This window comes from Pygocentrus nattereri, chromosome 16, assembly GCF_015220715.1.
Source record: "Pygocentrus nattereri isolate fPygNat1 chromosome 16, fPygNat1.pri, whole genome shotgun sequence".
Taxonomy (NCBI): domain Eukaryota; kingdom Metazoa; phylum Chordata; class Actinopteri; order Characiformes; family Serrasalmidae; genus Pygocentrus; species Pygocentrus nattereri.
In genome coordinates, this window is record NC_051226.1 from 3,368,928 (window position 1) to 3,381,563 (window position 12,636).

Genomic DNA, 12,636 nt, shown 5'->3' on the forward strand with positions numbered 1-12,636 from the left:
CAGCACAACAGTACAGAGGAACAGTACAGCAGAACAGTACAGCACAACAGTACAGAGGAACAGTACAGCACAACAGTACAGAGGAACAGTACAGCACAACAGTACAGAGGAACAGTACAGAGGAACAGTACAGCACAACAGTACAGAGGAACAGTACAGCAGAACAGTACAGAGGAACAGTACAGCAGAACAGTACAGAGGAACAGTACAGAGGAACAGTACAGCACAACAGTACAGAGGAACAGTACAGCAGAACAGTACAGAGGAACAGTACAGCAGAAAAGTACAGAGGAACAGTACAGCAGAACAGTACAGAGGAACAGTACAGCAGAACAGTACAGAGGAACAGTACAGCACAACAGTACAGAGGAACAGTACAGCACAACAGTACAGAGGAACAGTACAGCAGAACAGTACAGAGGAACAGTACAGCACAACAGTACAGAGGAACAGTACAGCACAACAGTACAGAGGAACAGTACAGCAGAAAAGTACAGAGGAACAGTACAGCACAACAGTACAGAGGAACAGTACAGCAGAACAGTACAGAGGAACAGTACAGCAGAACAGTACAGAGGAACAGTACAGCAGAACAGTACAGAGGAACAGTACAGCAGAACAGTACAGAGGAACAGTACAGCACAACAGTACAGAGGAACAGTACAGCACAACAGTACAGAGGAACAGTACAGCAGAAAAGTACAGAGGAACAGTACAGCACAACAGTACAGAGGAACAGTACAGCAGAACAGTACAGAGGAACAGTACAGCAGAACAGTACAGAGGAACAGTACAGCAGAACAGTACAGAGGAACAGTACAGCAGAACAGTACAGAGGAACAGTACAGCACAACAGTACAGAGGAACAGTACAGCAGAACAGTACAGAGGAACAGTACAGCAGAACAGTACAGAGGAACAGTACAGCACAACAGTACAGAGGAACAGTACAGCACTTCCACTGCAGAACAGTACAGCACACCAGCCCAGCGGGCCTATGCTGGAAATCCTCACTGATTATTTTCATTTTACTGTTGTGATTGGACAATCATTCTACCTTTTCTGCTTAGCCATGCAGAAATATCTGTCACTCAATGTATTTTGCACATATATATTTTGTTCGTACAAGATCAAGATGAAGAAAACAGATTTAGGTTCTATAAGATATGGTTAAATATAACAGTGTATTATTTATCATATCCTATATTTTTAGGTGTGTGTGCTAATGTACTTTAGTCCATCTTTATAGATAACAGTGAATCATACAGTGTCAGAAACCACATAATTACATCTGTTAGACATCACTGAGCAACTACTCCTGGTTTGAGGTTATCATGTGATGATTTAGGTATGCAGTAAGCACAGTGCTAATCAGTGGGGTACACGTTTCCATTACGAGTTTACTACATTAGTCTCATAGCTCCAGTGCTAAATGTATAGAAGAGGATTTTTCACTGAGTTATTACTTTAACTAGATTTGTTTGAAGTAGCACTGGGTCCCGTCTGCTGGGCTCACTCGCTTTCTAGCTGACGTCTGCTGACTGAGTGTTCTCTCACCTCCATGTCCTTGAAAGTTTTCAGAATGGTTCTCAAGGTTCCTGTCTCAGGCATTAACTCACCCTGGCTCTCTCTCTCTCTCTCTCTGTGTGTGTGTGTGTAGGAAAATGTGTGATCCGAGTGTAACGGCCTTCGAGCCTGAAGCTTTGGGCAATCTGGTGGAGGGGCTGGACTTTCATCGCTTCTACTTTGAGAACTGTAAGTCCCTGTGTATTATTCTAACCTGTTCAAACCTTTCAGTGTCCATTCTGGACTGGATCAGGGACACCAGAAATACCTTTGACCCCTAAGACTCCTGAGAATGTTTAATAAATAAAAATAATAGAAAGGCTGTATTTCATGGCTATAGTTCCTACTGTGGTGCAGTGGTTATTGGATAATTAACAGCAGCCACTCAACATTTTGTAGTAGATATTTCATAGTGGGTACTAAATAATGAACAGATAGATACTGAATAATTCATAGTGATTATTGAATAATTCATAGTGATTATTGAATAATTCATAGCAGAAACTAAATAATTCATAGTTTATGCTGAATCACCCGAATTAAGTACTGAGTAAGTCATATTGGTTACTAAATAATTCACAATCGATACTGAATAATTCATAGCATTGCATTAACTGACTAATACTGAATAGTTTATAGCAGATACTGAATAATTCATGGCATTGCATTAACTGACTAATACTGACTATAGCAGATACTGAATAATTCATGGTGGGTACTAAATAATTAATAGTAGATAGATATTAAATAATTTATAGCCTGCACTAAATAATTCATAGTAAATACTGAATCATTTAAAACAGATGCTGAATAATTAACAGTGGATCCTAAATACTTCATAGTAAATACTGAATAATTTAAAGCAGATGCTGAATAATTAATAGTGGATATTAAATAACTCATAGTAGACACTGAATAGCTCAGTAAAAGGTCTGATGCTGTCATTGCTGGTCAGTCACCTTCTGCTCTGGAATGTTTCTTTTTTGGTTATTAAACTGTGGCTGTTTCTCAAGCACAGAGCCACAGGCTATTACTGGTGAGCAGCCATAGCGGAGACAGTGGTCAGCCTGGCTCTCGCTGTGGACTGTTTATAGACTGGGCTGCTGTTTACAAATAGAAAACATTTGTTTACAAATGGCACAGGGTGGTTTCTTGGTGTTTCATATCACATGTCATGTATAACTGACCCCTTTCACAAGGCCTGAAACAGAGGCGTGAGGAGCTGTGAGTGGACTGAGCTCTCAGCTGTAATCTGATAAACTGTCCATTTCTGAATGACTAATCTATATTTTTGGAGCCTTCACCTAATAATTGGAATGGAATTATTGGCATCAGCTGAAACTTGTGGTGAAAAAGTAAGAGAAATCTTATTACCATGTGCATTAAAAGATGAGATTTCTCTATTTGGGTGTGAGATCAAGCTGATCAACAACACATGAATGTTCTGGCAGCCTGTAATTCCACCTCCTCTTGTTATGTGGACACTGTGCCATTGTCAGGGTAAGTAATCACCAGCGATGCCACAGCCATCTGTGACCTAGAGTCCCAGAGAAGTTTCCTTTAAGCAACAGAACCTGAGAGGGAGCTTGTTATCATGAAATACCATCCCGGCTGTGACCTGGTGGCCATAGATCATCTCAGCCGTGATGTTATTGGTGATAACTCCCTCCTCGAGTGTCTCTACTGCTTTAATACAGCAGTTAAATAAATACAGTAAGAAATGAATAAACTGGCCGTGAACGCGGCGTTTAATATGTTTTAATGTTCAGCTCCTTCCTCCTAATTATAGCTCCTTAACGAGCAACTTGGTGCTACGTCACAGTAACGAGCTCCGCCCACTCGCTGCTCAGCCTGCTGTAAGCTCTGCATTTTGAACTAAGGACTGAGCCATAAAACTGACCCAATATCAGGTTCAGCTCAGTTTGGTCAGTTTCTCCAGATCAGTATTAATGTTGTTTTGTTCCAGCCGGTCTGTAAAGCTTCTTACAGCCCGTTTAGTTTGGCGATTGGTGTTGGGTTCATTTCTGGCTGATTCCAGGTTGTTCAGCCGTTCTTCTGTCACAGCTGCCGACTGAAAAGCTGCTCAGTGGTGACGACAGTTTGGGAATTTACTGATTTCAGGACTGCCACTGTTAATAAACTTTATAATAATGTGAGTAAAGACCCATTGTGCTTGACTGGAGTTTGCGTTTGTATATTTTCAACACCTGCAGTAGGTCCTTCGTTTATGTGAACACCTCATTACAGTCAGCCTAAATCTGGCCACTTTGGGGGCGTATCGCCAAAACACACGCAGGTTGAAGTTGCATTGCGTTGAAATCAGGCTGACCAGTCGGAGCTCTACTGTCATTGATGCTGTCCAAACAAATGTGTGCCAGGGTGGCAAATGTGCTGAATTTAAAAGTGCAGAGATTACAGAAAACCACCTGTGCAGTGAACGTTCATGGCGTATTGATGAACAGTGTAGAAACACAGCACTACAATTACATTCAGCAGTTGAAATGAACATATTGTGGCATCTGTAAGAAAGAAGGCGTGGGAAATGCTTTTAAAGGCGAATGCTCTTTTATTGAACAGGCAGCAAGGGAGAACCGCCGCTCAGCACTGCTGAAACAGCCGAGATATCAGGCAGGTCACTTCTAGCTTTCTTTCACCTGACGGTAGGCAATAACACTGCACCAGCTGCCCCACAGCCCAGCTCAGAATGGCACAAGCAGCACTTGTGCACATCGTTAGGCTAGCTTATTTACAATATATGACTCTCTGACCGGCACCTCCCGAGAGACTGTGCGTATGACCACTGTGCTTGGCCACGTCTCCTGCGCTGCCGGTAGCGGGACACTACAATATAAGTAATGAATTAAAAACACACTGAGGCTTAGGCCCAATCCCATTTCACCCCTACTACTTAGCTCTACCCCTCTGTTTCGTGCATTCGCGTCTAGGAATATGGTGTCCCCATTCTTGTTGAGATAGAGGGGTAGGGCGAAGTGCTGGGCCTACACGACCCTCCAAACAGAGAGTTATGAGAAAAACAGGCAAGATGGAGAACAAGAGACCAAAGAAACCCACAAAATGTGAGAATTGTCCCTGTTAAAAGTTATGATAAACCACTGTAACTGCTTAGTTTAATGTTGTTTCAATGCATTATGGTCTTTTTCATCATAACACGCATATAAAATCACTAGTAGTGATTTTCATCACATTTAAGGTGGAGCAGGAAAATTCAAACAAGAAGCTGGTGAAGATCTGACTTTAGCTTCATATCACAGAAAAACGAAGGGTGGACGATAATAAACAATTGGTGTACAACCCCCACCCGCCCACGGCCGCCACTCTTTGAAGGCGTATGATGCCCTAAATGTGACTAAAGCCCAGCAGTGAGGAGCTGAACTTTCCTCTCCTCTCCTGTCGCTGCAGACGGGCAGGGTCGCCTACAGAGCGGCGCTGGTAGCTGATAATGAAGTGATGCTCTTTTATTAGAGGGGCTCATTTCAGAGGAGAAGATCTCAACCACTGCCCTGTAACTCCAGGGGAAGGTGACACTCGAAAACAAGGGCCAGGCGTAAAAAGTAAGAAATAGGACTGGACCTTGGATTATTCTTCATGCTTCATGTATGTTTTTGTGTGTTATGTCTGTGTAAATGTGTTTGTCTGCTGCAGTGTGGTCTAAGAACAGTAAGCCGGTTCACACCACCATCCTGAACCCGCACATCCACCTGATTGGGGAGGAGGCCGCCTGCATCGCCTACATCCGCATCACACAGTACATCGACAACAACGGCATGCCGCGCACCGCGCAGTCCGAGGAGTCCCGCATCTGGCACCGCCGCGACGGGAAGTGGCAGATTGTCCATTTCCACCGCTCCGGAGCTCCATCCACAATTACCAAGTAAGACCTTCAGGTAAAGAGGCCTGAGACAGTTCTGAGAGGGCATACAGGGAGCTTAAAGGAGCAGCTCAGCCGAACATCATTTTTACTCCAGTAAAAGGCAATAGAAGCTTTTACCTTATCAATTAGCATCTTGTCGAAATCTTCACATGTTTGCGTGTGAGTGAAGTTGGCATCCTATTCAGCAGCTTATTATTTAAATGATCTGTTCCACCGTAAAGGGCACAACAGTTGCATTCTGGTACCTATTGCCATATTCACACATACTGCTTCCGCATGGCATGGGCAGCACGGAAGTATGAGCACTACAGCTGGAATGTCCTGGCCTTTCATACACACAGTGTTTGTGCTGAGCAGCGGGAAAGTTATACAGACATTCCTTTTTCCAGACAGATAAATGCTCACATCAGTCACCCTGCTCAGCAAAAACATTATTTATGAAAGTGCACCGTATGTTTGTTTATCCTCAACAGCATTCTGCCCTGTGATTAGGCAAGAGTTTCACGCCGGGTAGACCAACCAGGAAATCTGTTTGCAGCACAGAATGTTTAACTGTATTTTGTCATGAATTGAAGTCAATTTTAAAATCTATCTTTTTTTAAGTTTGTATGTCGCTGCTGTTGGAAGAAAGCCTTGTAACCTTTATTTTTGTCATTTTTCAGTTTTTGATGTAATTTGAAAATGCCTGTTGTCTTTTAAGTTGTGTGTCCATTTCATGAACAATGGACCAAAAGAAACGGCCCAAAATGGCTTAGAAAAAATTCTGGTTCCATTGACTTACATTAAAAGTACAGTAAGATTTTCCTTCTCCTGTAAAGTGACCATTTTGGAGGTACGAGGTTTTCTTCTGACAGCAGTGATAGCGATTTTATTTTTAATTTTTATGGCCTGTTTTGGTGTATTTTGCTGTGTGACGCGTACAGCATGCAGGAAAAATCAGCACCAGGTGTATTTTCTAAACACCACCCTGCCTCAGTGCAGCGTTTGGGATCATCGCACATGCAGATTGAAATTGAAAATCATGACTTTCCACAGTAGTAAGGGTGAACTGGGCCCAAGGCTGCCGATGTAACTGCTGCGCCTTTTAAGGTGAATCTGAAAACTCATAAGAAGCTGCTGAATATGAAAACAATGTGGAGGTGCTCAGTAATGATTCTGGCACTGTATGATACACTGTTATATATAAACATACACTATAGTACATTAGCACAGATAAACAGCAGCAGTTTGAGTTTTGGCCAACCGTATGTCCCAGTGTGCTAAAATTATATTGATGCTATGCTCCAATTACTTACTATCACTTTAAAAGCCAAAAACTGGCCCAGGACCAAGACTCAGTGGTCACATTCAGTTAACAGCCTATAAAAAGGTCAGATCTGTCCAAGGCCTGCGCTGGTGAATCTGCATAAATAGCCACATAAACAGACTTGGCTGAAAAATTGTGTAAATTTGATTCTTCATTGAACGTCTCGTTTAATCTGCTGGAGAGATGTGGAGAGGAAGGTGACCTGAATGGAATGACACCTGACCTGTGTGACCCTGAGCTCCATCTGAAGCTCTCACTGATAACAAAACAGGGCAAAACATGAGATTTCATGATGCACTGAATCATTTCTGAAGTCATAATTGAAATGAATCATTGTAAGATCAGAGACTTATACTCTCTCTCTCTCTCTCTCTCTCTCTCTCTCTCTCTTCCCTTTCGTGCTTGCTCACTCACTCTTTCCCTCACTCTCCCTCTTTTGTTTCCTTTCTATCTTCTTGTCTTTTCCCTCTCTTTCTGTCTCTCTATCTGGCCCTTTCTTCTCTCCCACTCTCTCTCTCTCTCTCTCTCTCTCTCTCTCTCTGTATCTCTCACTTTTTTCCTCTCTCCCATTTTTCTGTCTCTTTCTCATTATTCTCTTTGTCTATTTGTCTCATTCTGTATCTCCCTGTTTCTCTTTGTCTCTGTCTCTCTTACTCTCCTTTCTCTCTCTCTTTCCTTTCTCTCTGTCTCTCTCTCTCTCCTTTCTCTCTTTCACTCTCTCACTCATCTCTGTCTCTCTGTCTCTCTCTCCTTTCTCTCTCTCTCTGTCTCTCTCTCCTTTCTCTCTCTCTCTCTCTCTCTCTCTCTCTCTCCTTTCTCTCTTTCTCTCTCTCACTCATCTCTCTCTCTGTCTCTCTCTCTCCTTTCTCTCTCTCTCACTCATCTCTCTCTGTCTCTCTCTCTCCTTTCTCTCTCTCTCTCTCTCTCTCTCTCTCTCTCTCTCCTTTCTCTCTCCTTTCTCTCTTTCTCTCTCTTACTCATCTCTCTCTGTCTCTCTCTCTCTTTTCTCTCTCCCTCTTTCTCTCTCTCCTTTCTCTTGCCTTTCTGTCTCTCTTTCTCTCTCTCCCTCTCTCTTTCTCTCTCTTTCACTCTCCTTTCTCTCTCTCACTCTCCTTTCTCTCTCTCTCTCTTTCTCTCTCTACTTTCCCTCTCTCTCACTCTCTTTTCTCTCTTTCTTTCTTTCTTTCTCTCTCCCTGCTCTCTCCCTCTCTTTCTCTCTGTCCTTTCTCTCTTTCACTCTCCTTTCTCTCTCTTTTCTCACTCTCATTTCTCTCTCTTTCTCTCTCACCTTTCTGTCTCTCTTTCTCTCTCTCACTCTCCTTTCTCTCTCTCACTCTCCTTTCTCTCTCTCTCTTTCTCTCTCTACTTTCTCTCTCTCTCACTCTCTTTTCTCTCTTTCTTTCTTTCTATCTCCCTGCTCTCTCCCTCTCTTTCTCTCTCTCCTTTCTCTCTTTCACTCTCCTTTCTCACTCTCCTTTCTCTCTCTTTCTCTCTTTTTCACTCTGTTTTCTCTCTCTCTTTCTCTCTTTCTTTCTTTCTCTCTCTCCTTTCTCTCTCTCTTTCCTTCTATAACCTTTCTCTCTCTCTTTCTTTCTGTCTCTTTCTCATTCTTCTCTCTATCTCTATCTCCCTGCTCTCTCCCTCTCTCCCTCTCGCTCTCTCCTTTCTCTCTCTCCCAGTTGAGCTGTAGTGTAGGTGGGGTTTGCAGTGAGAGTAATCCTGGTGGTCCACGCTGCTCTGTGGTTTTACTGCCCACCTGCCCACCTGTCTGAGGACCCACGAGCCCCTGCTTCACATTCACACGAACTCCATCCAGGCTTGTGTTTCTCCACCTTCATCGCCCACTCCTCCAGCGTGTGTGTCGATGCTCCTCGCTGAGGAACATCTCCACCACTCCTCTCTGCCGCTCCTCCACCACCCCCCACCGCTTTTCTCTTCCGCTGTTTTACTTGGAATGCAACATTTTTCCAAGGAAAACTGGTAAAGAGTGAGAGTTATTAAGAGAACGTAGTTTTTGATTGTGACGGGACTGATTATGTTTGACTCGTGATGGGAACCATAAAGAGAAATATGTCCTACAAAGCGAGCTCCACGTTGTAGTTCTGGTTGACGGTGTGTTGTTTTTGAGCCCATGTTGTAAAATAATAGAGAGTAACGTTTGGAGGTGCATGATTAACGCTTACCTGTTTATTTAGCCTAGAACTACAGGGGAACAGTAACGGTGTACGTTTCCTAGCGGTATTATTTAACTGTACAGTAATAATATCCTTCCTGTTTGACTTATAAATAGTCTTCATATTATCTTTAAACTCCTTAAAAGTATAAGTTTGTCTGTTTTGATTTATAGAGAAACGCCACTGCGTAGTTCTGCCGAAGTTGAAACTCCAGGTCGTTTTTAAGGAACAAATGATTATAGAATAGTATGAATTAATAATAACTAAGAACACAAGGACAAACCAAAGTTACGGAATAAATAAATAAATAACATCCTGAACGTAGCGCAGTCGAAGCTGATGCTGCTTGAACGGGGTCAAGTGAGCTAGCTAATGTTTACAGTAGATCACAGACAACGGCGGCGTCTTTAAGGGCTACAGTGAAGGTCCACAATCATTTCGATTAGAGAAGAACTTTCATTTGAATCATTTTAATATTACAGTGTTAATTTTCATTATTTTGTATTATAGTTATTATCGTGTGGTCACATGTGCTTTGACTTGCAGTGTTGATGCTTTTGAGTGCCAGTTCTGTGCAGATTTCCAGATCATCCCTCCAAGAAAACCCCCAGAAAAAGCAGTCATTTGCCAGATTAGACTGAATTTACAGTGAACCGGCTTTGAATTGACACGACACATTTCAGCGATGCACATTCAAGGCGCTGTTTCAGTGCGCTGCAGTGGTCAGTAATGAGGTATGGATATTACAGAATGCGGAGTAACTCTGTAGGGCAGTGGAATTGACTGATAGCTGAAGTGTTCAGCAGTGATCTCAGTGGATGAAGCCAACCACAAAGTAAACTCTCCCTACACACCAACACTTATACAGCAGAGCAGCTCAGTAACCTGCTTCAGCCAAGCCAGCGACCGTGAGGACCAAAAACTGCTGAAAAGTTCATTAAATGTCGTTATTTTGTTTTGAGTTTGTGTTTTGGGAGCAGAACATGCCTGAAACCCTTCCTTCTTCCAATCTAATGCCCTATAAATTCACATCCTCAGCTCCTGCTCCCGTGACGAAAGGTTCACAATCCCCACCGCCACCCCATCTCCTCCCTGCTCCTCAGGCCTAGATCAGTCATGAAGGGCTCCAGCTATGAGGGGGTCCAGCCTTCAAGCTACAGGCAGAAGCTGCCCAAAACTCCAGCCCAAGTTCTCAAGTTCTCCCCCTCCCTCAATCCGTCTTCCCTCATACTACCACCGCCATGTTGAAGGCATGTTCTGAACACCAATGCCTTCAAAATAAAAGTCCCTTATAATCCTACTGTTGAATGTATGTTTACTTGATTTAATTGAACGCTAAAATATTATTAAACGCTACATATTTATGCTACTGGTATTGATAATACTATTAATGCTAATACTATTATTACTACCATTAGTAGTAGTAGTTGTGATTTATTGCAAAAGAAGAATTGCTAATAAACACTGACTAAGGTTCAGTCCCATTTCACCCTTCACCCCTCCCTTTTAGCCCTACCCTTCCATTTTGGGCATTCGAACAAGCATAAGAATTTCCTAGTAGTTTGCTAATGTCTAATGAGCAGCTAGCTAGCTCATTTTCCCGTTCCACCTTAAATGGTGCAGCAGTTCAGATGCCTGAGGTGCCAGCATGTTACTGGCACACCATTTAAGGTGGAACAGAGAAATTCAAACAAGAATCTGGAGAATCTCTGACTTCAGCTTCATATCACTGAAGAATTAGGGGTGGTGATAATAAATAACTGCCCCCTCTTTGAAGGCGTATGATCCCTAAATGTAACTAAAGCCCAGCAGTGAGGAGCTGAACTTTCCCCTCCTCTGCTGTCCCTGCAGACGGGCAGGGTCGCCTACAGAGCGGAGCTAGTAGCTGTTAATGAAGTGATGCTCTTTTATTAGAGGGTCTCATTTCAGAGGGAAGATCTCAACCACTACCACTTATAACTCAGTTCCAAGAAGCAAGAAGACACTCGAAAACAAGGGGTAGGAGTATCCATCCATCCATCCATCCATCCATCCTCAACCGCTTATCCGAGTCTGGGTCACGGGGGCAGCAGTCTAAGCAAAGAGGCCCAGGCCTCCTCCAGCTCTTCCGGAGGGATACCGAGGCGTTCCCAAGACAGTCGAGAGATACAATCCCTCCAATGTGTCCTGGGTCTTCCTGGGGTCTCCTCCCTGTCGGACATGTCTGGAACACCTCCCTAGGGAGGCGTCCAGAGGCCATCCTTACCAGATGCCCGAACCACCTCAACTGGCTTCTCTCAATGTGGAGGAGCAGCAGCTCTACTCCGAGCCTCTCCCGAATCGCCAATCTTCTCACTCTATCTCTAAGAGACAGCCCGGCGACCCTGCGGAGAAAGCTCATTTCGGCCGCTTGTATCCGCGATGTCTTTCTTTCAGTCACTACCCAAAGCTTGTGACCATAGGTAAGAGTCAGAACGTAGATTAACCGGTAAATTGACAGCTTCACCTTCTGGCTCAGCTCTCTCTTCACCATGATGGACCGGTATAGGGTCCGCATTACTGCAGATGCTGCATCAATCTGCCTGTCAACCTCTCGCTCCATCCTTCCTTCACTCGTGAACAAAATCCCAAGATATTTAAACTCCTCCACTTGGGGCAAGAATTCACTCCCGACTTGGACAGAGCATTCCACCCTTTTCCAACTGAGGACCATGGTCTAAGATTTAGAGGTGCTGATTTTCATCCCAGTCGCTTCACACTCGGCTGGTCCAGAGAGAGCTGGAGGTCCCGGCCTGATGACGCCAACAGGACCATATCATCCTCAAAGAGCAGACATGAAAAGCCACCATACTGGACACCCTCCTCCACTTGGCTGCTCTGAGAAATTCTGTCCATAAAAGTTATGAACAGAATTGGTGACAATGGACAGCCCTGGCGGAGTCCAACCCTGACTGGAAACCAACCTGACTTACTGCCAGCTATACGAACCAAGCTCCTGCTCTGTTTGTACAGGGACTGATAGGGTAGGAGTAGAAATATGAAATGGGACTGGGCCTAAGATGCTCTTAAATGAGTCTACAGGTTATGTAGGTAAAACTTAAGACACTTTTTTTCTATTTCGTCAATTGCTCCAACACCCTACCCCCACCCTGGGGAAGACCACCCAGCTATTGCGCCGGTAATTTGAGTTTGAGATTCTAAAATGCAGAGGCAGTCTGAGTCCTACAGTCCAATTGTTTCCCTTCCTTTCAGTCCTAAGGTCAACTGTCCCTATCAGAGTGGTTAGTTTAGAGTCTATCTCTCTCATATATCTCAGTTTTTGTCACTGAATACAGTTAATCTACTCCCGATCCTCAGAGTTACTCTGCGTTCCTGTATTCCACGCTCAGGTTCAGGAGAAAGCTTACAGTAGCAGTTAAAAGTTTGGACGTTCCTACTCAGAGAAGGATTATTATTTTTATTTATTTCTACCACGCTCTGTACTTTAGAACAATGAAGAATGAGAGCATGAAATAAGGCATTATTATACAGAGACCAATCAAACCATCTTCTATTTTAAATTCTTCAGCTACATTAGAAGCCACCTGAGATACTTCTGCAACAGGACTGAAGTGCATATTGCTGCTGTTTGAAACAGCAAAAAACCTTGTATCTCCAAAATGGTAACTTTATGGGAGAAGGGAAGAACTTATCTTACTTTTAATGTAAGTCAATGGAGCC

At 43.5% G+C, this 12,636-nt stretch overlaps 1 protein-coding gene across 7 annotated transcripts in view; it reads left to right on the forward strand.

Annotated features, from left to right (window-relative positions):
* The window catches only part of camk2a (calcium/calmodulin-dependent protein kinase II alpha), a 135,596-nt gene extending 126,511 nt beyond the window's left edge, over positions 1 to 9,085 (forward strand). For 2 of the 7 annotated variants that reach the window (XM_037546318.1, XM_037546320.1), the window contains 4 exons: positions 1,660 to 1,754; positions 4,143 to 4,193; positions 5,229 to 5,457; positions 8,443 to 9,085. In XM_037546318.1, coding sequence (XP_037402215.1) covers positions 1,660 to 1,754; positions 4,143 to 4,193; positions 5,229 to 5,457; positions 8,443 to 8,446 — 379 coding nt within the window. In that variant the 3' untranslated portion in view covers positions 8,447 to 9,085. Of the gene's footprint in view, positions 1 to 1,659; positions 1,755 to 4,142; positions 4,194 to 5,228; positions 5,471 to 8,442 lie in introns of all 7 variants that reach the window. The other 5 variants (XM_037546322.1, XM_037546325.1, XM_037546321.1 and 2 more) reach the window with 3 other exon arrangements.
* Positions 9,086 to 12,636: the final 3,551 nt, after the last annotated feature.